The 26,846-nt window shown below is 40.3% G+C and overlaps 1 protein-coding gene across 2 annotated transcripts in view; it reads right to left on the bottom strand.

Moving 5' to 3' along the window:
• Positions 1 to 2,218: 2,218 nt before the first annotated feature.
• The window catches only part of FSTL4 (follistatin like 4), a 229,182-nt gene continuing 204,554 nt past the window's right edge, over positions 2,219 to 26,846 (bottom strand). Inside the window, exons 8-15 of one of the 2 annotated variants that reach the window (XM_062002672.1) lie at positions 21,758 to 21,919; positions 20,596 to 20,730; positions 19,133 to 19,159; positions 14,337 to 14,455; positions 10,186 to 10,335; positions 9,504 to 9,611; positions 5,956 to 6,065; positions 2,219 to 2,921 (exon numbers count right to left, since the gene is read on the bottom strand). In XM_062002672.1, coding sequence (XP_061858656.1) covers positions 2,219 to 2,921; positions 5,956 to 6,065; positions 9,504 to 9,611; positions 10,186 to 10,335; positions 14,337 to 14,455; positions 19,133 to 19,159; positions 20,596 to 20,730; positions 21,758 to 21,919 — 1,514 coding nt within the window. The remainder of the gene's footprint in view (positions 2,922 to 5,955; positions 6,066 to 9,503; positions 9,612 to 10,185; positions 10,336 to 14,336; positions 14,456 to 19,132; positions 19,160 to 20,595; positions 20,731 to 21,757; positions 21,920 to 26,846) is intronic. The other variant, XM_062002673.1, reaches the window with a different exon arrangement.

The raw sequence follows: 26,846 nt of genomic DNA, 5'->3' as shown, positions 1-26,846 counted from the left end.
ACACAATGAATGTCTCTACAGGGAAACTTACCATAGGCACAATAAAATATTCAGGAAGTCATAAAAGATAACACGAGAGCAGTGTTTGGCCTTGGTAAAACACATTTAGGATGACTGCAATGTATGGGTACAGCTTTGTTCAAGAAAGGAGCTGTGCATATTTAAAGGTACTTACAAAGCTGGTCTTCTCCTTTCCTTGACACAGGTATGTTTCCTAACCAGATGAGTAGAAAAATCACGGACAACATGCATTGCTAAGGGAAGGCTACGCCAATCTGTTTTCTATGTCTGTGTTGCAATGATGGGATAGTCTCTTCTAACCCCTATGGCTCATCAGTGAAAAGAGATGGAGTTTTCAGCCTATGAGTGTTGAAGGGCAATTTCAAGGACATCACGTTTAATGAATTCATAGGATTCAGCTCCCCTTCTTTGTCTGTCTGAACAGATTTTTATATACTCTCTACAGAACCAGAATGGTTTAAATTACTTCAGGTCTACAGCCATGCCTAAATGCTACTCTTTTGGTAAAGTTTAACATTTAAAGCAAAGATTACTAGTGTTAGTCTGCATCCTTCTCATTTAAAACCCCTCTGTGTGCATTGTGAAATGGGTGACTTTAAGCATCTGTGTTGGAAAATAATTACTGCACCACTAGGTATCACCGGACTTTGGGCAACACAGTCATTTGCAAAAAGAGCTAGGTCTTTTGAAACGTTGATAGGTGGCTCTGACGAAACAGATGTCAACTTTCAGAGAGAGTTTTCACCTACCTCAGGACCACATTTTCCAAGCGGCACGTGGGATACAAATGCTTGGATGTATCTGCTGATGGTGGCAGTGGTGCTCACCTGGCTTACACTGCTTTGCAAGCCACAGCTGCTCTCGCCCCGACTACTTCATGGTGATGGATACACAAAGTTCCAAAAATGCAACTAGAAAAGTTTTTGTATCTTCTAAATGTGCAAATGGTTCTATATTTTTATGGGAACTGAACTGAAATTTCTCAATGCCAGCCGTTGCACTCTAGGGTAATCCAGCTGGTTTTACATGAATCTCTTTACTCATAACTAAAAGATAATTGACTGTAAACAAATGTCCAATAAATGGGAAAAAAAATCACACATACACACAGACACTATTGTTTCTGAGGATGTCTGAAATGAAACAGGTAAATTAAGGCCATGACTAGAAAATGAATTATCTGTTAAAAATACCCTACGTCATTGTAGCTATTATTTTATGACCAACTAAGCGACTTTGTTTCTAGAAGTGTTGCTGCCTCCTATGGCAATAACCACAACTAATTCTCTGCCCTCGAAGAGCAGATTTTGCATATTGTGCCCAAGCTGACCGCACTCATAAGCTCCTGAAAGACTAATGCCCTCTTCTCGTGATAATTTTCTACAAACTCTGAACCACTCCCTGCAGTGTTTCCTGGCTTTTACCCACTCTAATGGCCTGGATATTTCATGCCAAATTTCTCAAATACAACAACACAAATACGTATTAAAAGAGAAGAGACCCATAACGTTGCCTTCAGTAGTACCAAGAGCAAAATTAAGCGCAGAAGACAGCGAACTGACAGCTACTATTTCTGTTATGCCTCCTTCTGAAATCACATCTGTGAATCCTCCCAAAGATATCTTGCAGAGAAAGCTGCTCAGTTTTCATTAAATTGCTCTCCTAAGTTTCTGTAGGTTGAAAAATGCTCTCTGATGCTTAGGTTCCCTCACCTTCCAAAGGTGAATTTTAACTGCGGTCTTTTCTTCTGTAGTCTCTCTGCCTTGGGGTGGGATAGCCAGCACAGCTAACGGACAAGGTATACAGGTAAGAAAACGGATGGCTTGAACATAACATAAAAGCTCCTCAGTACAGAAACTCAAAATCTGTTTTGTTCGACAGGATCACTAGGTTTTGTGGCTTTATACGATATCTCAGTGGAGATACTATTCACTTCCCAGCATTTTTCTCATAACCACAAATCATACCCCCAAATAAAAAATATCCTTTCAAAACCACTTCCTATTCGCAGAGCATACCTTATAAAACTTGCAAGTAGACCAGTGTTGCACCATGAAGCCTATACAGGGGTTTTTTGTTTTTTCTTTTTGCTTTTTTTTTTTCCCAGTGTAAAAATATACAATGCTACTGCTCATTTGTTGCAGTGTAAAGGTCCAACCAGTACTTGCCTGCTGAAGGCTCAACAGCTACTGCCCTTTCATACCTCCCCAACCCAGACCACTGTGTTACCCCTCCTTATACCTGAAACCTCACAGCGTAATGTATTTTGCCTCCCATTTATAACAAACAATGAATCTTTAGCTGGTGTAATGAGATACTGTCCAAATAATCCACTGTCTTTCATAATTCTGTTGTAGTTGCTCCAGGGCCAGTCTTTGGATGTGATAGGGTCCTTTAAATTCTTCAGTACATTCATTTTCCCCGTTGACAGCTCTACAAAAAGCACATCTGTTTGCAAATGTGAAGTAGCATATATATAGTACTGATTGCCTTCAGTGAAAGAGGGTTGAAATGTCAGATCAGATACGTGTATGTCTGTTTGTAAGTCATAAATCAACTTGATTTCCCCTCGGACAGTTAGAGCCTGGACTTTGATCCTGCCACTGTCTTCATCCGCGCTGACCAAATAGCGTCCGTCCGGTGAGACATAAGGTGTGCCCGACACGTCGCTGTTGCGGCCGACGACAGCATCCGTGACACTGTCAATCATGAGCTGCGGTGGCGCAGCCACTGACCTACTCCTCCTACACTGAACAAAGTAGTACCCGCCCAGGTGGGTGTAAGCCATGGTCAGTGGTATGCAGCTATAGTTTTTGAAGTTGATAGTCTTGATGTGGGTCACAGTTTCCAGGTCAATTTTGTGAACTGCGGATTTTGATTTGTTAAAGATGAAGCCAAACCTGAAACAGAAAACATGACACTGAAGACATCTCTGGAGACATGATGACATGCTTGAGAAAAGACAAAAGTCAGCAGAACTGGAAAACTCTATCCAGCTGGTTTTAGAAGTGAGTGCAATAACACTGTCTCTTTTCTGTAAGAAATCTCTGCTTCTAAAATGTCCTAAAAGGAGGTATACATTTCAATTAAAATTAGCAACCTGATCCTGCAAGCTTGAGTATGTGCTTGGGCATTCAAATACCATCTTCAAAAGCTGAAAACTTTTATTTACAACAGAGATGATACCAAGGCTGGGGTGTTTTGTAGGCTAGTGTTGACTGGTTTTGTATTTGATCTGTTTCAGGTCTAGAAATTCAATATATACTCAAGACTTCTTAAAAAAATAGAAATCTGTTAAAAACAAAGCATGTCCCTGTCAGGTTGGAGCTGTATGTATGTATAACCATTGAGGGAAGACCATGTCCAACCTCATCTCTTAAATTAGAGCATCAGAAGGTATCTATCTGTGATGTGTATTTGCTACTCATGGTGCCTGGATATCACTGCAGGAGCAGGAAGAGCAAGGTGTAGAGCAGACTGTTAAGCACTGTCCTGCTAGCCCAGGGCAGGTGTAAAACACGTCTCAAAGAACAAAACCAGCCAGGGTGCACTGAAGAAAAGGGGTCTTTTGTTTTCTGTCTCAATAGAGGGCAGACAACAATGAGCAGAGAAGAAATGTTCTCTAAAAGATATATGCTGCAACACATCTGACCTTTGCTGGAGACAAGAAAAGGTCAAGGATAGCCAAGAAAGGTTTCTGCTTAATTTCAGAGGGAGCCCAAAGAAACAGCCTGTTTGTGTTCCTCTGGATTCACAGGTCACTGATACTGACTTACAAAAACAATTTTGCATTGAGTATCTTTTCATCCATTCAATGACGACAGAAGGAAATGAAGTGAGTGTTCAGTTGTGCATCTCTTCCCCGAAGACGTCAAATTGCTTTGTGAAATGTGGAGAACAAAGTGCATGTGTGCAGATAATACATATTTTGCATAAAACACTGGGGTGATTCTTTATTCTTAATCCATCTGTCAATGAGACACTCAGTAATGATTTCACTTCTAAAAAACGAGCCAGTGTAGTGTATGATCCCATGAAAATCACTGGGCTAAGCCTTTCATTTTCCCATTATACTCACATCCATTAGAGACTTCAGAAAATATCTGCAGTGGAGATTCGTAGCGCACTATGTGTGTGGAAATTGGATATGACACTTGTATTTCTCCTGGATGAATGCATTTAAGTACACTTTAAAAAATGCTTTCCCTTACAGCATTTTTTTTTCCTCAAGACTTCCTTAATGCTTGGCCAAATGCCTGAAGAAGTTAAGAAATGGTTCTTATCATAAACTTTAATTTAAAAAAAGTGGGTCAGAATGTGTTGTACGTGCACACAGCTGCAGAAGAGGCACAGCATTTGCATAAAATCTGTGATCTGAGATCTCAAAGAAAACCTTGCACTTAGAGAGTTTTTATAGACAACAATCTATCCTGGGAACTAATAAAAGTGGATACATTCCTTGATATCCATCTGAAATAACGGGCAGCTGAAATACATATGCAAAAACATTTGCATAGGAGTATTTTTTAGCTTGTGGAAGAGATTGCTTAAATATCCACCTTCCTGGGAAATGCTGGTATTGCCTTTTATTGTTTCTGAATGGAGAATTTAGAACATGATCTCAGTAAGTCTCATTAGACTGTGTGCAATTATTTTTCCGTGCTGAGGGTAAGACAGAAGGGACAAAGATCTGTCCCTGAACAAATGAAATAGGAAATTAGGCACAGCATTTTCTGCTTTGCACATGGAAAACTATAGACAATTATCTACGTTTAATATTTCTTACGGAAGATGATCTGTGTACAGCCGATTAATCACACTGAAACAAAAAGAATAAAACAACAACAAAAAGAGTAATTGTTCCACCTTCCTGTCTTTGAACCCAGACCATACCTTCTCATCTCAGGCTTCAACATTCAGCAGAGTCATCTACCTCCTGGCACTACTATTAGTCACAACGATATTTTGAAAGTAAACTGGAAAAATGAGGTAGGGAAAAATTAAGAATAACAGCCATGAAGTATGTATCATTATTTTGTGTTTCAGGAAGCAAAGTTATTTATTTTGGATCAGATTCAACATATAATCATTTAAGTGTGACTCTCCCTACTCACTCCCCCCTCATCCTCAGTGTTCACCACAGGGAACCTAAGATTAATGTAAGGAGCTGCATTATGGTTTTGTGAGTGTTTAACTTAGTCAAACTATATTGGGGACAGAAGATGGTTATAACATAGTAAGAATAGTATAAATTGCTGTGCAGTTATCATCAATTTTGATAATGTTAACGGGAGGCTTCCTGTGCCTGCTGGGAAGCAGCCAGTGTTACACCAAGTTATTAGTATGTTAGTTAGACAATCTCATTAACCACTACATCACATTAACATTCAAAACTGATGGTTCAGAGAGGTGTTCTTTTTAATATGCAGAACATACCATTCTGCTGCTCAAGCTGTACACCTCACACAGAGATCCAATATTTGAACAAGTTGGAAACACATGGAAGAACTACACTTTGTGCTTTAGCCAGAATAAATTTTTACCTCTTCAGGCAACAAATCTTTGACATAAGTTTTCGTCTAGGGGCATAAGGTTTTGGGGCAGGGAAGGCAACTTTCTGGCCATCAAACTCCTGGCACAAAAAAGCCAGGGCAGTGATTCATACTCTGCTGCAAGGAGGCATGGCTGACCAAGCTGAGGTTTGAATGCCTGTGCATGGTCTAAGTGAAATTCAGGTTTGTTTCTTGCTGTTTTGTTGATTTGCTGAACAACAACTAATTCTCCATTTCACATGTGAAAACAGGGGTAAAAACAGTTAGCTTGATCATGAATTCATTCACTTATATTTCTAAAGTGCTATAAGATTATTAGAAGGATGCCCACTAGGAGAGAGCAGCATGGTCGCAGTTGCTACACGTTAAGATCATTTCTTACCTAACATGATTTATAATAAGATTTGTAGGTGGTATAAAAAAATCATCCACTCCTTCAAATGTTGTGCGGATAACATGCTGATCCTCCCCTGTGCTTGCCTCTGGTATTACCTACAATAAACACACATAAGGTTGAGTACAGGAAAAGCAGTTTGTAAGGCAAAAACGTAAATACAGATTACATAGTCACATGTGATACTGAGTGGCTTTTTCCAGGGATGTACTAGACTCTGATTAATGTTTGGTGTGACTGTCTTTAAAAAGGGGTGCTAATATATAGTATCTGAGGATGGACATTTATAAGGTAAGTACAAGACCTTCATAAGATGTTTATATCTGGAGAAAGAGCAGGAGATGAAGTAGTATGATGACACTTTGACTGTAATAATTTATTCCTCACTGTCTAAAATGAACATTTATTTCACTGTCATATTTACTAATCTCACTTAAATGCACGGAGATAATTTACCAGTTTGAAGGATCAAACACTAGCTCACAGCAGTTAATTATCACTTTGAAGGAGAAGAACTGTTCATCCATCTACCACACCATATAAAATTCAGGGAGGAGAAGAGAAAGGCCCTTTGGCTGTGTCTCTCCTGCTGTCCTCTAGCACAGTACACACTTCCACAGCCATGGGAACTCAGCCCCTCCACCACTCCAGAAAAGAAGAGGTAGGAGTTTTCAATGATTAAAATATTAAATGCTCAGATTGTTTTCTCAGTTCGAGCTGACATTAGTCCATTCATTAGGAGCTTCTGCTGCTCTAATGTGCAACAGTAGTTGCTTTGAATTTACAGCTACATAATTCATTAAGGAAATGCTAAAATCCTACAAGGTTTAGCTCAGACAGCTTTTCTGGCTGTGCCTTTTAGATTTCTTCCAATTAGATTGCTCAAGAAAGATGCCCACTCTTGCAGTCTTTCATGAGGCCAGACATTTGCTTCCCACAAGCCAGTAATGGCTACACAACAGCACCCCATTAGTTGTCTACATGGGCTGTTTGATAAATCCCTGACTTCCAAAGAAGTGGAAATTTAGATCAACCTCAGCTGTAGCATCTTTGTTATAAAAGATATTTTATTGCAAGTCCGCAACTAACCACTGCAAGTTTACGAACTTTGACAAATTACTCACTGCACACCTTTAGAGAAAGCAGGTTGGAAAAAAGAAACGATCTGCTGATGCTAATCTCATTCTCTACACTTCATAAAGATAACAGAAAGGACTATCTGGGAGCTGGAGCCTTATAACAAGTTTCCAACTGTGCAGATGGTGTATTCTTCTTAATAATCACATGCTTGTGTCATCTCTTCTTTAATTACAGAAAACTCTCACAGCTGGATGGAAAAAATTAAGTCAGAAAGGGTAAGGAGAGCTCATTTTGTCTCCTTACACCTTGTACAGGAAACTGCTCATCCCCAGGTGAGACAAACTGGTGGCACTGCCTCAGAAACCTTCGTTTATTTGCCCGCATTATGTTTCTGGCTTCTTTTCCTGAAAATGCCCATGCTGAGCTGCTGATCCATTCTTTATTATTAAAAGCCTGCAGGTTACAGCCATTGTCTCAGATGCAGCATGTGGCTGGTGTGGACGGCTTGTCCCACCTTCATGGAACAGCAGCTCCAGCAGAGCCTTGGGCAGCCCCATGACTAACACAGCCTCCAGATTTGTAGGTTTTTAGGTCAGGAAACAGCCACTGTTACCCTCTGTCAGCTGGAAAAACATTTCTGGTAGAAAAAGCATTCACATAGAATCATAGAATGGTAGGGGTTGGAAGGGACCTTTAGAGATCACCTACTCCAACCCCCCTGCAGAAGCAGCGTCACCTAGATCAGGTCGCATAGGAACATGTCCAGGCAGGTCCTAAAGACCTCCAAGGAAGGAGACTCCACAATCCCTCTGGGCAGCCTGTGCCAGGGCTCCCTCACCTGAACAGTGAAATAGTTTTTTCTTATATTTAAGTGGAATTTTCTGTGTTCCAGCTTCATCCCATTACCCCTTGTCCTGTTGCTAGCTACAATAGAAAAAAGGGATGTCCCAACCTCCTGACACCCACCCTTTAGATATTTATAAATGTTAATAAGATCACCCCTCAATCTCCTCTTCTCCAGACTAAGCAGCCCCAGTTCCCGCAGCCTTTCCTCACATGAAAGATGTTCCATTCCCCTGATCATCTTGGTGGTCCTGCGCTGGACTCTCTTCAGCAATCTTTGTATCCAGAAAGGCTGGGCCATAAGTGCCAAAAAATAACTACTAGAGAAGGGTATGTCTGGATGGATCAAATCAGCTCTGATGTCAACTCTCTCATATGACACAGGGCAGCTGCAAAATGCCCAATTACATGCCTATGCTTGGCGTTTTCGCACATTCAACAGAAAACTGAATCCTCCAGGGAAATCCAGAGACAGCAGCTAATTTAGTTGTCCAAATCTTGTACATTACTGTGCCTCAGATTGCTCAGTATCACTGTGGGTCTGACAGTGCTCAGTGCAGTGCAGCTCCAGGGACCTCACTGGTACCCCTCCAGTGGAGTCACCGACATCCAATAACAGAATCTGTCCTTGAGGTTTTACTTTTGCTGTTTATGCCCTAGAGAGCTTTTTTTTCCCTGCATTTTAGTATGAAAGCAACAACTCTACCACATTATACTGCATCATCATCCAAAAGGAGGCTTGTGAGAGACAGGTGACAAAATGAGTTTAAAGAAAATAAGAAGCTATTTAGTGCACCAATAGAAAACTTGGACTTCTCCTGTGTGGAAGACAGGAAGAGGTAAATGCCTTTACCAAACCAGAGAAAAGGTCTATCTTGCCTAATGCATAACAACGATGCTAAGATAGTAATCTCGCGACAGTTGTGAACCTTGACGTATAGCACAATTCATTCATCTTTTAATGCTTCTTTCATATGCATTGCCTCTAAATTCTTTGCAGATAGAAAAAATTGGAGGCCATCATAACATCTGAGAAGGGCACGTTGCAGCTCTGCATTGAACATACTTTTAGTCTCTACCTTAGGCTTATTCTTGAATGTGTTGCTCAGTTTGGCTTGCACATGTGATAGAACACTACCAATATGATATGAAGAGTAACAGAATTCTATGCAGAAAGTACGGTCTTTGAGGCTTCTTGGTACTCACTTCTTTCAGACCTCAATGAAGATAAAAAGAAGCTGCACTCACACAGGCCGCACAAAAGACCTGGAGCATTGCAGGCTCATACTGCTCACAGTCAGCTGCCAGCCCTTGCTGTATGACTTTATGGCACTTAGCTCTGTCATCAGCCTTAAAACAAAACAGACCTTGGCAACAAAGCAGACCTGCTGCCAGCCTATGGCACAGTCATTGCTCAAAAACAAATTAAACAGCAGGAAAAATATGTGAGGATGGACGGAGGCAGAATGAACAAAACACACTAGATCTGCAAATGAAAGAGTAGCTTTATAACCAGACCATTAAATGCTGTTAATTACTTGCAGTCAGCCAGCCACCAGCTTGCTACTGGTGATGCCAAGGAACGGCAAAGGCTCAGGTGCAGAAGGACTTACCTGCAGCGTTGATGAGGACTTCCGCATGTCACCCCAGCTTAGCACCCAGACTTGGTCGTGGGATTTGTCATAATGTAATTTGGTTGGTAACGGGTCAACATCCAAGGACTTAAAAAACAAACAGAGAAGTATTTACATAATGACCAAATGCACATGCTGCATATTCTATTAGTTTACTGGAGAAGTTCCCATGCACTACTGTTACAGTCATTTGTGCAGCTTTGCCCTCAAGTCAATTGAGGGATAAGCAGTAGCACCAACAGTAAAAGAATCTGGCTGCTCAGTGTCATTTTGTGGCTGGACATCACTCCATCTTATGCTCTTATTTACAGCCAGTAAACCAGGGCCCAATTTCTGTCTTAATTATACCCACCCCAGTTCATTCTTTCCAACTTGCTTATAACCAAGGTCAGGCAACCTGAGCCAGAAACTTGTCCTAGCATTATTTTACCACACTAACTGAAAACCTGGCTGCAGATGCAGCCCTAAGACTATGAAATCCAACCAAAAAAGATTTTTATTTCCTGCCAGTGAAGTTATAAACAGTGTAATCCCATGGGTGAAAGCAACATAGGCCCAACATTTTACTCATGTCAGCAGATCCATGGGGAAAAGATCTACATTCTCGTCCCATATCAAGTCTTTTACCAATCAGTGAATAAAGAATTTCCCTTGTAAGTACCTGTATGGCTTTTTGAGTCTGTATATCAATTATCATTACTCTATTCTGTTTAGGCTGTGTCACAAAAATGTACTTGTCTCTGACATTGACCGCCGAAGCCCAGAGGCAGGACTGAGTGCCTTCGCCTTTCACTCTAGGACACATCTCTTCCTGAGGGGATAAAAAAAAAGAGGAGGAGAAAGGTTCAATTTCTACAAGTTTAGGGCTTGAAGCAACAAGGAGCTTAGCCTTGAAAACTACAGGAAAAATCCCCTGAGGATTCCATTAGGATGATATTTTCCCCCTTTCTTTCCTAGAAAACATGAAATAATTATTTTACCAGGTACCACACTGCAGCCTGGCTCTACTTTGTGACATTACATAGCTGGACCTCCTGCAAGCTCACTTAAAACTCATTGAATTTAAACAACCACACAAGGTATGGATTTATCTTTTGAAGTATATCATGGTCCATCAAGACTTGTATTGCTGTCAGCATTTATTAGCAATAAAAATATCACTCAGTGCTTTGAAAAAACAGTGATTTACATTAACTGAATCACAGCTTTATATTTTCAGTTCATAAGGACATGCTGTAAGATGCCTGTGCTTGGGGAAACTAGCAGAATAAGCAGGGTCCTACAGTCTATTGCTCCAACACAGAAACTTCCCCTGTTTAAAAGGAACTAAATCCTGCTGCTTTGGACCAAATCCTGTTCACAGCTGCCTCATGCCATATTTTGTCTCTGATTCTCCACTCACTGAGTTCTATGCAAAACCAGTACTCAAAGTTTGAAGAGCCACATCTGATCTCACCAATAAGCCTCTGCATGTTAGCTATTCTTCGTTGTTTTTTCCTCTGTCAAGTTGTTTCATTTGAATGGGTGTTTGTGTGGGACCAGGCTGTGATGTGGCAATGAAGGTAAAACTAAGTGAACACATATAAATATTTCAGTGAGCACAACTGTTGGATTTAAATCTTGTCAATACAACAGCTGGGTCACTTTAAAATAATGGTACAACCTCCCTAATGGGAAAGTGATTAGAGCACCAGAGCTTGTTCAGGGAAAGAGGATGTACAAGAAAAAACAATGTCAACAGCAGGTCTGTATCAGAATATGATTATGGATTAAAAGATTTCACCTCTAAGCAGCACTACTCTGTTGCATAGGTACCTTAGTGGAGGCCACATGTAAGGGTTGAAGATTCAAGACTCAACAGCTTGGCTACACTTTCCTTTTTGGCCCTCCATCCAGGCAGGGGATCTATGCTACTGTGAGCTAAAAGATGCTACAAAAGCCCAGCTTTGTGCTTCCTGACAGCCTCCAAATTGCCCTCCTCATCCTCGGCTGTGTACTGGGGCATGGCGTCTCACAACACAGCATCCACCCAGACCAACGGGAGCAGGGAAAGGTCAGCGGCCTTTTTGCTACAGCACTCAGCTTCAGCTGCTCTATCTGCTTTTGTGCCTTCTAACAGCAAATGAAGAAGCAAGGAACCTTTGTTGTAGAAACCCTCCTGAAGTTGCAGGCTGGTATCATTGTCTGTGTGGCAATACTCAAGATACTAAAAGGAAGAGGAAGGAAAAAATAGTCATTTCTCCCTATGCCAAGGGAAAGTGCCCTATGATGTCTGTAGGAAACTCTTAGAGGTTTCTCTGAAAGGCAGCCAAGTAATGACGTTAACAATCCCTTTCATGCCCACCACTGTGCTGACATTATTTCCTTAAGCGCCCTCTTTCCTTTGTTCTTTTCAAGCTGTTTCTCCAGAACCACCTCTTCAATATTTACAGCTCTTTGGCAAAGAAACACAAAATTTCTTCCTTTGAGTAGTGAAAGCTCAAGTGTGGCTTAATAATATTAAGCCCAAGCTAAGGACCAGTCCTGAGGTGAACATCAGTCCTGATTTCTACTAAGGTATATTAAAATCCAGTAGGAAAAAAACCCCACATTATCAATCTCAAATTTATTGGGATATAAAAAATACTGAATACAGACTCTCAAGAGGATCTTGACTTCTGACAGCAGAGTCTGACCAAGTCCATAGGCCTCATGACAGTGATTATCCCCTTTTATTCTTCCTAAAACTGACAGCAAAGCTGAGTCCTTTTCTTCAGAAGGGAGCCGCATTCTCACATTCCCCTTATAAAAAAAAACCCAAAAACCTGAATAAAGGACTGACTGAAAAAATATTTCTGGATGTATTTCAGCTCTTGTGTTTTATGAGAATTGACAGCTTCATGTGCAAATACATGATGTATGTTACCGGGCAGGAGTATATAACACAGGTTGCTGATAACACCGGCCTCAAAAAGCCTCCAGGCATGTTATCCCACTTGCCATGTTTAGCTCCACTGCATATGAGCCAGTGCTTGATGTTCACTGACACTTGAACAAACTTTCCTTGTGATTTCCTAAAGCAACAGTTATGGCAAGCTCAGTGCTGGTAGAAAATGCCAGACAGTAGCAGAAGATGTGGAGGACCAACCAGCATGGTACAACCATCTTCTGTGCATCCTTACCACCCTGTTGTGATTTAACTGGGGAAATTATTTCTAAAGAGCAGAAAGTAGTTGCCATGGTTTGACATGTGAAGCCATTTCTGGGAAGGGGGAAGGGGCTGTAAAGATGGCTCCTGTAAGAAGTTGCTCAAAACTCTCCCCAGCTCTGAGCTAGACCCACTTCTGGGGCTGAGCTAATTAGGCACCTCCATGATCGCTTCTTAAGAAGAAGAAGCTGGAAGAGGAGGGTTCTTCCTATTCCTTCTTCTTCTCACTCTTCCTTTTTTTCTAGCTGGTGGTGGTGCTGCAAGGAGTGGGAGAGAGAGAGAGAAGCAACCATGCAGACCCTAATGTCAGTGAGCTAAGAGAAGAGGAGGTGTGCTGTAGCAGAGACTCCCCTGCATCCTACAGAGAGGAATGGTGAAGCAGAGATTTGTTTGTACTTCGTTAAAGACCCTGCAACAGGGGCAATGACTCATTTAATTAAAGAGCCCCACATGAGGGATGAGGACTCACTTTGTTACAGACTCTGAGCCAGGGCAGTGACTATGAGATCTCCCTCTCCAATCCCTATGGCCATAGGAGGCCATGTCCTGTGTGAGGGACCCCATATTCACAGAAGCCGTAACTGTGGGGAAGAACCCACACCAAAGTTCATTAAAACTATTCCCAGAAGAGACTGTGTCCTGCGGGAGGGACCCTGTATCTGCAGATGCTGGAAGGTGGAGAAGAACCCACACCAGAGAATTTCCATAAGGACAGTATCCCGTGGGAGGGATCCTGTATCAGAGCAGGGGAAGAATGTGAGGAGTCATCCTCCTCTGAAAAGAGAGAAGAGGCAGAGACCATCTGTGAGAGACTGACCACATCCTCCATTCCCTACCCTCCCGAGCCATTGAGCAGGGAGCATGTAGACATATTGGGAGCAGTGAGCTGAGCCCAGGAAGAAAGGAGGGATGGAGATCTTTAAGTGCTGGTTGTAATTTTCTCAATCATCTTACTCTCTTTTTGCTTTTTGTTCTGTTCTGTTTCTTGTAGGTAGTAGAATAAACTTTCCTACCTTCCTCTCTAAGTCGAGTACTGGAGTCTGTTTTGCCTGGAACCATAATTGGCAGTGAGTCCTCCACAACATCCTTGGTTCTTTTTTTCCTCCTAACTTGCTGGAGCCTCCACTGTCCTAATGAGGAGTGGGGGTGGATGGGGGATACCGAGAAAGAGTCTGTTGTGGTGCTTCATTGCTGGCTGGGCAAAAACATGACAGTAGCCCACTTCTTTGCCCACAGAGCCATCAGTAAAAGGGACCAATTACCACCAGTGAGTGATGCGTGTATCTCTCGCTACTGAATTTTGTACTTTCCCCACGGCTCAGTTACAACTTTTGGGCAGATATGTAAACACTTCCAAGAGGACAAGTGAAAGACTTTTCCTACATTTTAAAATGATAACTAATCATTTTTTCTGCAGTGTGTTGTAAATCCCACATGTCAGTCATGGCTTATGTAGTTCCCTTAATTTTCAAGAGGAGAAGATGATATACCTCAGGGATACCACATGCAGCCCACCAAGCTCCAACATCACTGTGTCAAATGGGTCCTCTACCAGTAACAACTTTTGAAGAGATTAAGAGAAAGTTTCCCAGCTGTCGGCTGTAGCTGCTGGGTTTAGGACTTACATAACTTGTGAAAATCCTCTCTTCGGGCCTGATATGTCTCCGGATTTCACATTCGTTTGGCTGAAGGACTGTGATCCCATCATCAGAAAAGACATAGAACATATTTCCAACACTCAGGCCTTGAAGGGGGAATAAAGCAAAAGGAGTAAGATTTTTTTTTGGTACGTATCCATAGCTGTGAGGACACAGTTTTTAAGAAAGCTCCCTCCTCCCCCAGTAAACATCTGCCTTACATAACAGCTGGTCATTTGGATGCAGTCGGTGCATTCACAAAATCAAATTTCATGTCACAACAAGGGCTTCAAGGAGTGAAGAGGTACAGACACATCCAAAAATGCATTGCGTTGGTGGTTGTGGTTGTATGCAAATAGCTATGTTCAGGTTCTGTGCACAGGTACCAAGGAGGGACTTGATTACAAGGCACTCCTGTATTGCACTATCAGCTCCCTCTGATTATGAGTTTGGTTTTCCTATGATTTCATTAAAACCAGCTTGCTATTAATTTGAAAACTGAGACAGAGGCTTTAGTTAAAAATAATCTGAAGGATGTCCAGTTACAGGTGATTTAGCTTCTTGTACCTTTAATGCAAAACATCTGTTCCATGAATGAAAAAAAAAGATATGTCTCTGTTTTCTTAAACATCTTGGATAAACCAACTATAGCCACCAAAACAAATACATTTTTGAAATCTTGCAAACTGTAATTCACAAATGTGGAGTAGTTCAGCATCACAATAGCACTCATTTATAGAACTGGGGCATTCCAGGAGACTTGGAAAGCTGTCTGCCTGTCATCGCTTTGCTGTTAGGAGATTGTATTTTATCATTTTGATCATGCAGAAATGCCTTAAAACACTGATAATTTAGTTGATCTTCAGCTACATGCAATTGCAGTAACGAGCATCTTTAAGAAAATGTTCAGGATCTTTTCAAACACTCTAGTCAGAAAGATCCAAGCATCATTTCACCTCTTACCACCACGAATAACTGTTTGCAGTGACCACCGATACCCCCAGTAGTGCTGATAGTGTACTTATCTGCCAACAATGTGGTGATCTGATAATTTTTAATTTCTAATTAATTACATTTTAGCCATGGAGAAATAAGGTTCTGGTTCCACAGGTCTGAACAACATCCACTGTTACAGTTTCCTTAGCTGGTCCTGTGGTGGGTGCAGCTCTAATCACTGCTCACATCTGTGGAGCTTCTCACATCTCTTAAGTGTTTGAGGGATTGAGGTCTAAACCATCACAGGAATCCTTTACAGTGAAAATACGTATAATTTGGATAAACATGCATTTGGAAAATTTTGTAACATACATAATATTTATTAAGGCTAGAAGGTTTTTTTGGTGCTAAAATCCCTCTTTTTGTGCCAAATATTTGTCATATTCACAATCTTCAAGTTAACTCTCTCTAAACCATACCATGGAAATACCCCAGTTAAGGCATCAGGCAGGTACAGAAGCCATGATCCTTAAATGTGATGACACAGGGAGGGATGATGTGCATTAAAAAAACCACAACCCTACTGAACTTTCACCCAGAATTAAGTTATCTTTATGGACTAGGGGCTAATTCTTTTCCGAGTACATTGCTAAAACAATTAATCTGGGCACCTTGGACCAAAATCTGCACTCACAGCACACACACATTCAGTGGGATTTGAGTGAATACATCAGAGGGCAGAATTTGACCATGGCTGCGATGACTGCACAGATTTTCATGAGTAAAGGATTTTGACCCTAAGGAGTGGAAACAGGCAGGCAACAAATTATGACCACTGTGAAGATGCTTATTATAATTTTCATGCACAATATTAGCGTGAATTTATCTGATGATCCTATTACAATGAATGTGTACTTCAGAATTAAGGCCTTAATTTGCCATAAAAATACTTTGATAATAGTTTTACCCCAGTAGGTTTAGAGTTAGCGACTTGGCAAGTCCTACCACTTATCTTACAGTACAATGAGTGCAAGATTTTCTCATGACTGGCAAAAAAAATGATAGAAATTACTAATAGCATTCAGGTACTCTATTTAAAAAAAAAGTTTACCAACTTAAATTAAAATACTTTTTAGGAAGTAACTTTCACACTGATTTTTAGACAAAGCAGGTAGGCAAGCTAGGTGTTTCATCATGTCTTACAAAGTATTTGCCAAGTCTTGATTGGGGTACATCTCCGAACAACCTCATGGACATCAGTAAAACAGACTCCATTCTTGGTTATACCACTGCAATTCCACGGTCTGGGGAGTTATTTCAGTACAAAGGTGGGCAATGGAGAATTTTCCTCAGTTGTGTTATTTACACTACTGATGCAGAGACTAGACTGGGATGTGAGGGACTAATGAGGAGGGGTTTTCTTTTTTCTTCTTTTTAATTTAAGACATTTTGGATTGGATAACACAACTAGTTAAAAGCTAGAGGCTTTACTAAAAGGCAACATACTTTATCTGTAAAACAAAAAAACTAATATAACAAAAACCCTATTTAGAATGGGAAGGGTCTCCTAAACATAACAGTTCTAAGTTGAACCATTCCAGATGCAGTTGACTCTAATGTCTTTATTTTTAAGGACTTCAGCAAGACACCTGATGACACAGTTTTCTTTATCTGAAGAAGAGAGTCCCCATCTGAGTGTACATTTGTATCTTCTTTCTTTGAGATCTTTGAGATCAAAAGAAAATTTGTCACCATGGAATACTCTGATCTGATTCCTGAATAATTGTCCTTGTTTTAATCTAAATGCTTGGAAATATTTCAGGACTTAAATCTGGCAACAAAAAAGTTTTCAGTTTTTTAAGTACATACATTCACATAGCTGATGATTGCCTGCTGGCCCAATGTGCTCCCTTTATCCAGGTACAAAGAAAGCACCACTCACTGCAGAAATGAACACTGGCATGAAAACAAATCTCTGTCTCCCTACTTTAACCCCTACTATTCTGTGATGCTATGATTAAAAACTATAGAAAACATGCAGGAGAATAAACCTGCTCTAAAGACACTGACTTGTTGAGGAACATCAATAATAAATCTACTTTTACTGTCTGTATTTTCCCTGTACATTACTCATACTTTTATTTAAAATGTGCAAGGTTGATAAGCAGTAAGTCCATGTTATTTAGCAGAATTATAATAAGACTTTCTGCAATCAACTTCGTAGTTGTCATTTAAGTATTACTATACTTCTACATCCAGTTACTTTCTTTTAAAAGAAGCTCAAGAGATGCAGTATATAAACATCCCTGTAGCATCATGCAGATGACACTGGACTGATTAGATGCACTAGAGGTTTCTTTCCCAAGCAAAAGGGAAATAATAATTTTTAGTGTCCATAATGTCATTTACAGGAATATTGGCAATAAAAAGACTTTCTTCATTGCCTTGCACCAGGCACTTGCAGGTGGCATATTTGTGAATAAGCACTGGAGAGCTGCCTTAGGTGGCTCTGCCAACATCTTATGACCTCCAGCTGCATTTGCTGCACGTACACATCTGCAGCCAACAGTGGGACAGCAGGTATGTATCGCATGTTTGCATACCTGGCCAAGACAGCACTGATCACTAAGAGTTGGTACTTTCCTTCTGCCCTTAAAATCCTTTGGGGCAAGCCACAGCAATCCAGAAAGCTCCAAGCCAAGGGCATGAAGCACAACTGTTGTTTTGGGTACCTGGAGGCCCTGCTTGTGAAAGGGTCTTTGCAACCTCCAAAGCAGCAGCCCTTCTTAGGGGAACAGTGAGAGTGAGGAGTGTCTGCGGTGGGGAGGGAAATGTGGTTTAGGTCAGTTTGTCAGTGCACAGAGACCTTGTCCACAAGGCTGAAAGGACACTAAGGTCTCAGCTTCCTCACACGCAGTTGGTAGATATAAGAACTGGCTTACGCCTGGACTTGAAACAAAGAGCTTTCCTCCAGTGAGCAAATACCCTGCTCACAGCCCTCAGTCTCTCCATCCATACCCATGGACGCTGCATCAGAGCTCCTCAGGCCTTTGCATGATGCATCTTACTGTGTGTTTTGGAACCTATGTCAGCACAAGTGTGCACAAAATCAAATCAATTTTCATTTCAAGCACTTCCATAATTTCTTTTGAGTCCATTAGCTGTGTAGGATGTGTAGGAAGGGATTTTTTTCCAATTTGGATTCCAAGATACACAGATGTTGACCCTGTGCAGGGAACACTATAAATTTGATAAAACTAGAGATCTTATCTGCCAATGAAAAGAAGAAGAAATGGAGCAACCTTTAGCCTGCATTGATTTAAAGGATAGAGGGAAGCAAAACCTGTTGTGATTTTCTTGGTTTTTTTTTGCTTAACAGTCAAGAACACAATTTTTGTTGCTCACCTAGGGAACATCAATACATGCTAGTGAGGAGAAAGAGCTTGATTTGCTAGCTTAAAAATGCAGTGTATTGAATTTATGTCTTACTTGTTCAATTATGGTAATTTGGGAGCACTTCTGACACTTGTGCAATTGTTAATGCAGTTTGAGAATCTCAAGCTACCCACATTGGTGGCAGTTTATACAAAATTCACATTTTTATATATTTTATGGTCATGTACTATTTCATAGTAGGAAAATGTAAGAAGTTATAGTTACGATTTATATTACAAGAGTGACATCTCTTATTTGAGTAGTTTAGCTGTTAAATGTATGGTCTGTATCTAATCTGGTAACTGTGAAAGTTGATAAGAGTTAGTGGCAAGTCAGTGGAGAATGGTCCATCATGGAATTATTAAAGCAGACAAGCACATTATCACTACAACAAAAGAACTTTACTGCAGTACCTTCCTCTCGCCACAGTATGTTTGCAACTGCAGCATCAGAAAATTGGGAAAGCCAGAAAATAATCAGGAAAAGGAAAAAAAACAACAAAACAATGTCAAAATTTTCATTGTAGCAAGTAACTGAATTAATATTCATGTTTACATGAACTGTTAAATTTGTGAAAACTTTGCAACATTCATTCAAATAAAATACCAGGAAGGACAGACAGATCTCAACACATTTGCTCCTTCTAGAGACAATCTCGAAACTTTAAAATGGGAAAAATCCTCCCTGAAATGAAGCCAACTTCAGCCTGTGCAAAGATCAAAGTCTTCCAAAAGAGATGTTACCTTCAAACGTAACTGAACGTGTGGTACAGGCTGTGATTTTCTGTACAGGTTCAATAAGAAACATCACGTCTTTTAGAAGCCTGAGACTGGCAGTTACAGCAGCTACACATTTTGCTGCATTTCTTCTTGGAATTCCATGCAACTACATTCTCTTTCAGGATTCAAATGCTCTCTAAAAGTACATCTGCATTTGAATTTCCATTTAAGATATCTCCAGTTATTTCTCAACATACTGTAATTTCCCTTGCTCAAGTATTCAAGGGAAAACGGTTGATATTAACAAGAGTACATAAATCTATTTAATGAGGAATAGAATATATTTTCCAAAGAATCACCATGAGGGCGCATATTTATGGCTAACTTCGTTTTCAATTCTTGCTCTGTATTAACAGCTAGAAAAGCATCAGAAAAATCCCATTTGCACCTAGCCTTTTAATATCCCCATAAACCCAGACAATCTCCCAAGTAGTTTAAGACAGCAGAATTAAGAAGGATCAGGCCTCTGGGAACTTTTCCACTGGGGCAACTAATCACCTCCTTCATTAGTTGTGTTTTGGGGACAGTGCGGTCAAGATAACACTGCTGCACTCCTATGGGAGACATGCAGCTGTCTGGGAGAGTATTTGTCTTTGAAGTGGGAGATAATTTCACATCAAGGGAAACTTATTAGTGATGTAAATACAGGTAAAATAAATAATTCAGAACATTTTCCAAGCATCTAAATATTTGAGGACTTCGACTTGTAACTGGCTTTGCAAGAAAAAGTCTGGTACAGAAATCAATGAAATGTATTTTATGAAACTGCATATAATTTGACAAAATATTAGCTTTTAGATTCTCTGATATCTAAACCTATTGCCAATTTGTTACTTTAGCAAAGATGTTACTCATAGCACACCCAGTACACTTCTGGCACATGAAAGGCACTAATGTCCTGGATGAGGGGATTTTACCTTCCCCATGTGATTCTTTCCCAAAACACTCTACAGTCCTCTGATCAAAGCACAGACAGAATTGTCATTACCTTACAAGTAAGACTCCAACATACCGCATGCAATGGACTGAGCTATTGAACGGCATGTATACCATTAAATACTCTTCAAAGAAATAAATAAATGGAAAATTAAGCTTACGGGTCTTTCTTGCTGAATCTTCTATGAAAAGTGAAGATATGTCCTCATCCACTCCCACCTCATTTTTAGCAATGCAGGTATAGGCACCAGTGTCTTCATACCGAACACTACTGATATGAAGTTCACTTCCATTTGCTGTAAGAAAGACATCCATAAACAGTGTTCCTCACTGCTGCTAATTGCTTTTACTGCACTTAATTGCTTTCCATTGCCACAGCTGCCCTGCAATGGCTCGAAAGGGTGGTTTCACTGCACAATGCTTCCCCACACATAACTAGACGTATTTAGGGGATTCTCATGAGAGCTGATGTTTTGCTTCTTTCCATTAGCACATACACACTCTGTGCCAGAAATGAACAAAGAACAATCCCAAGTGCGAACAACAAATTACATTTCATTTATTTCTTCTTGTTAAAAAAAAAAACCAAAAAACACATCAAATGCTTTGGCTTTAGTGGAGAAAAAATAACTTCAATTTTGCAAACTATTTTTCACCAGACCACCAGAAACTTGGGTTTAGGAGGGTCCTCTCTACAGTTCATCCTATCATTCTGCTTTCCAGTGTGGCACTGTTGCCTAAAACCTTTGGAAGATTTTCAGATATCATACTCAACCATGTGGGGATATCTGCGTGGCCAACACTGGTTGAGGGCTGCAATACACCACAGATGGGGAGGTTTTAATGTTTTTTACACAGAAAATTGCAAGAAAATATTTTTGCCTTTGATTGAGTCTGTTACATCCTCATTTGAAGAAGGACCAACAGGAGTCAAGAGGCTGATTCCCTCTGCAGATGTAGGTGTGAGAAGACAGGTGAACCACAGCCTAATTCTCAGCTATCTTGCTCCCAATGTAGTGCTTATATCACAACAGATACTATAATGCATTTGTTTTCTGATTTTCACAGTCGTACGTAAGACACAAGGCAGTGGAGAACTAGGCACATTATCTTTTAACAAAATGCCATTAACACATCAATCAATACTGTATTTCTGGAGAAACTCGCAGGAGAAAAAGGTAAAAAGAGAGAACAGGGGTTTTGTAACACGATTTCCAACAACTGTGGCTTAGCAAAAGTACAGGAACTTCTAGTTTAAAGTGCGAAATAATCCTCCTTAATCCCCATCTACAATACTTTAATTAATCAAAATTCTGTTCTTACCTAGGAGCGTTAGTTGTTTGGATAGTTTTGGCATGATATCAATGCCGTTCTTTAGCCAGGTGATTCGGGGATTAGGGATGCCTTCAGCGTGACATTTGAGGCTTGCCGACACACCAGGCTCCTGTGCCTGCGTTTCGGGGTAGACGCGAATCACTGGTGGCACTGCAGGAGAGAAGGAATTGGTGACTTTAAACTCCTTGCCACTCGCCACCCCTCAGTGGTGACTCAAGAGCTGCTGCTTCACATGGCGCTGCAGAAGAGTCTGATCCGAGAAGTGGGGACATAAGCAACATCCTGGCTTTCAGGGCAAGCTATGCTAATTCCTACAGCTCAACTTTGGAGGTAGAAAACAGAGAATAATAATAGTCAATGAATAAACCCACACCAGGGAGCAACCTCAGCATCTGATCTTGTGTTTAGATGGCTCTTGCTTATTCTTGCTTCCTTTCATTAAGTGACTGATTGAACTTAAGTAAAGTTGGGTTAAAACCTAAGGTGGGTACTTGCATATCTAAGAATTCAAGCATAAACTCCAAACATTCATCAAATTCAGTAAGGAAGGAATTAGAGTTCTTGCCGATTAGAAGTAGGATATTATTGAACATTTTAATTAAAGATCCACTGGGAAATATCCTGTACATTCACTACTTGTTATTCTGAACAAATCAAGTGTTAATAAATTACTCGAGGCTTTCAAAGTGTGACTTTGTTTCAGAAATTCCTCTCTGAACTATTTAATATACTCAATTGGCAGAACTACTAATTATATTATAGATAAGTTCATTGATTTTCAATCACGTTGCCTTCATTGCTCAAATCAACAAATTTTAATATCAACCATTAGCTACTCCTTAACAACTTACATACTTTCAGAAGCATTTGTAATATTGCAGTATCAGAGAAAAATATCAGTGGGACCCTCCTTTGTTTCACCTCAAGGGAGATGATAAAAGGAAATGTGAGGATGTGCTGTTCCACAGTTGATGGTATTTGAAGGGTGGTCATGTACTACTGTGTTTCATAATCACGTGGTCGACTTTTCTGTCAGATTAGGAGATTTTGGGACTCGTGATATAACTCTAGAAAGGTGTACAGTTTTGTAAAACCATTGTCAGATTCAAATGTAGATGTAATAAGTGGGAGCTCAGCTTCCTCGTGATAGAAAGTGAATGACCTGTGCTGGCACAAGTGGAGGAGTGAGAAAAACTTGTGTGTTTTTATTTTTGTTTTTAGGAAAGCCTTCATGAGTTAATAAAAAATTCCTACTGGAAATCACTGGCTTAAGGTACGTAACTCACTGCTGTGCTTTTATATAAACCATCATTAGGCTCCAGGACTGGCAAAATTAAACTGTCTTAACAGTTGCTTTTTCATAAAATGAAATCTGTGTTTGCAGCTTGCTATGTGTCAATATATCCATATGGGGAGAATTTAAATAATTACACTCACTAGCATACACTTTCCATCTTTCTGATTTTTTTACAGACCCTACCAGAGAGAGATGAATTTACTTCTGTCTCACCTACCAGCTGCCAAGGATTAACCAGAGCTGAGTTGTCAGCTTGGAAGGAAATCAGCCACGACAGAAAGCCCTCAAGTCTACTTGGTTTTTATAGCTTTAAAAGTGAGAGATTGTTCAAGTGTAATCTGATAGGAAATGCCTGGGGCCAAATAGAAAGACAAAAAAAAAAAAAGGAGGAACTCTTAGCAAAGGAAAAGCTTTAAACCACCTCTGCACTGGACACATGGGGTTACTTCCTTGTCTTCTATTTCCTTTGTTTGAGAAGAATAGAAAATGTGTTGCAAGAAGCAGGGCAGGGAGTAAAGTACCACCTAAGATGTTTTTTTTCAGGATTTTACCAAAAAAATCCAGGTTTGTTTTATTAAACTAAGTTTTCATTTTCTAAATAAAAACATTTGTTTGCTTTTTATATTTTCTTTCTCCCCTTACCGTCAGGCCTGCAGCCCCTCTGGACTTCGGGAGTTGTCAGATCAAGTGGAAGGCAAGCAAAGGAAGAGATCTGCTGTTGGAAATGGCTGGCAGCTGTCAGAGCCATCCCTGCCTTTAGTGAAGAGACAGTGCCCAAGCAATTCAGGGGAATAAGACTGAGTTTCAGTCTTCAGAAAATGAATTTCAATTTCTCCGAGTCAGTCTCTCCAAGCATGATGGGATAAATATAGTAATTTTTGTCCACTTTGTCAGAACTTTATAAAGGTCTTGCACTCACTTCTTGTCTCACCTATGATTTGCTTGCTACTAGTAACATTTTTAGAACAAAACGATTTAGGAACTGAGGCCCATTGAAAGCCTATGTGATTTTTTCAGGGTCACAGATGAGAGGTGGTTTGGCTTCTACAAACGTGTCAGAAAAAAGCGTATGATACCCAAGGAGGCTAGATGCTGAAATCCCAGTGACGTCAACTGACAGTTAATACCTCTAGGTACCTGCTTAATTCTCTAGATACCACAACCAGTCCCTTCCAGTCCACAAGGAATGCTGACCCTCTCTGCCTGGGGTTTTACCTGCCCCAGACTCTTGCAGGCAGACTTGCACGCCTGTGCATGCAGCTAGCTACATGAAAACCAGCTCTAGAGTAAAACCTGTGAGGTCTCATGCCCTGTAAGCTCTGCTCCTGACAGGGTATGGCCGTTTGCCTGGGCCTGCCTAGCTCCAGCCATGATGGAGATCCTCCAGATGGGATCAACGTATCCCAAATGGCCAAAGGCACCAGGGCAATTTTGTCCAAGTCTAGTACTTCTTTCACATCCCTGAGTTCTTAAAGGAGTTAGAGCCTGTCCCAGACATCACCTATTCGATGATCTCAAAAACAGCATGGGTTGATATTTTCTGATAATGAAAGCTTTCCTCTTCATATGGGCACTTGCATCAGCACTCTCAATGGCTGCCACAATGATCATGCTCCTGAGAAACAGGGCACTCCTTCACAAAGGAGAGCTTACTTGTGTCTCTGCATGTTAGTCTGTGTGTGAGTAATCCACATATTTCACCTGCACAGCTGAAAACACAGTAAATTTATACTGCAAAAGGTAGCTCAGGGGTCTTAGACACTGAATCAATGCTATGCATGAAAATTAGCTTAACTTAAAATTATAGCAAGGTGTCTTTTCAAGAGTGATTAATAAGGAAGCTGCTTGTTTTTTCACCAACAAAAATATGTGTTGCACCACCATTCCTGCTCTCTTATAATTTTCCGGTTCCTTCTATTTTTAAACTTTTTATTTCTTCTACTCTCTCTTATGTAATTCGTTGCACAGGTGAATTATTACATGCAACTGCCTTGTGATAACAGCAAATGGCAGAATGCATTTTTATTGCCCTTGCTACAAATTAATACATTCCAAGTAAGCACATTTCACTTTAAACTTGCAAAGATTTCAGCTCCAGACCTTGGAATATATGGATTATCCTTTGCTATTTCCCTTGGTGAATATATATCATTGCTAACTATTACTGTGTCTGCAGCCAAGGGCAATATAAAAATGCTATTATCTTAAGCAAAGTAGAAAAAAAAAGAGGCATTCAAACAAGTATGAGATTGGGTAGATTGCCTATGACTGCATACTGAGTAGTACCTTACTTGTGAGCAGACTAATTCATTACAGTAAAACAGCTCAGGTGCTAGAGCACACGATGCACAGATGGCTGTACCAAGCCCCAAAGACACCCATTGCTACTATAGGACCTATATACTACAAGGCTCAGTAGTAATTAATAGATTGATCATTTCCTTGAGATGTTTTCATCTTTCTATTTATGATTTGAAAGTGGTTTGCAGTATTAGGTGTTTTTGCTTGAAAAGCCACTTTAACAAAACATGCATGTTTAAAATATCTCTGTGTTATTGGAAAATCTGTCCTATTGGACTCTTATAATTGGGCTGAAGATCGAAAGGCTTCTTAAAACTGTTTTCAAGGAATACAATATTCTGATGCATGCTGATGTTTTTCAGAGTGCAAAGACCAAGGAAAATGATGCCCTGCACTCAGCAGTCTCTTGATTTGCAAACTATCAGTTTTCATAGTTGATTACAATTTTATGACATTCTTTATCCTTGGTATCTCTTTTTCCTCTTGAAAGTGATAAATTGCTTTTCCTCCCTGCAGTTAGTGTACATTGTACACATTTCCCAAGCAATATCCAGATGTAGGAGAGAATGTAATTTTCCTACTGTTCTTGGCTGCTCCTGATCAAACATACCGACACATAAGATGAATTTTTCATTCTTAAAATTTTATACTGTCTTTCAGCACATTCTTTTCTGCAAAGCCCTTAAGGGTCAGTTGTATAAATACACTGACTTAAACTTTACCAAAGCTACCACATCAAATATCATACGTAGGCTGCATTTCACATGTATATACTTCATGCATCTGGGCCAGAAGGTATGAGCCAGCAGCTTGGGGCATTCATTTGGTGGCCTTCACATTTTCTGCCTAACAGGATTTTTACCTCTGCTTGTCAAAGTGAGCATCTGGGTTTGCCTGTGTTATTTGTGGTATCCTGAACCAGCTTATAGAAAGGAAGCACTGCTGGGCATTCAGCACTTGAGCAATACAAACCTCCTTTTCCCTTTCAGAAAGGCTGCTTTGGAGAGGATCTTTAGGCAAGTCTAGACTATGCAATGCCTGATGCTGAGGAAGACCACATAGAGCTACTTTTAGCATTGCACTGCAGCCTGGTTAAACAGCCCAAGCAGAGTGCTGCATGCACATGGCACAGGTACAAGCAGCAAGCACCAGTAAGGACACTGCCTGCCTGCTCTGGGCAAGCATTTGTCCATCTTCCAGCAGGATTTACCTGTAATAAAGTGAATTTACTTTCCTTGGGCAAGAAAAGGAACAAACATGACAATACATTTGGATGAAAGCAAGGCTTTGTATGAGTAAACTTTCAATAAATTTGATTAGTCTGTAATATATTCAACCACAGCTCTGAATCCCAGAAACTTAATTTTTGTTAAAATTGGGCTCTAAGCCTTCTATTTTATGTCCTAATTTATATGTCCTAATTCCCTATATCACCTAATCAATGAACTGTTACAAGCCAGTTTTATGTTCTAAAAAGAG

Source organism: Colius striatus, chromosome 9 (assembly GCF_028858725.1).
Source record: "Colius striatus isolate bColStr4 chromosome 9, bColStr4.1.hap1, whole genome shotgun sequence".
Classification (NCBI taxonomy): Eukaryota; Metazoa; Chordata; class Aves; order Coliiformes; family Coliidae; genus Colius; species Colius striatus.
This window is presented reverse-complemented; position numbering and strand designations above follow the sequence as displayed.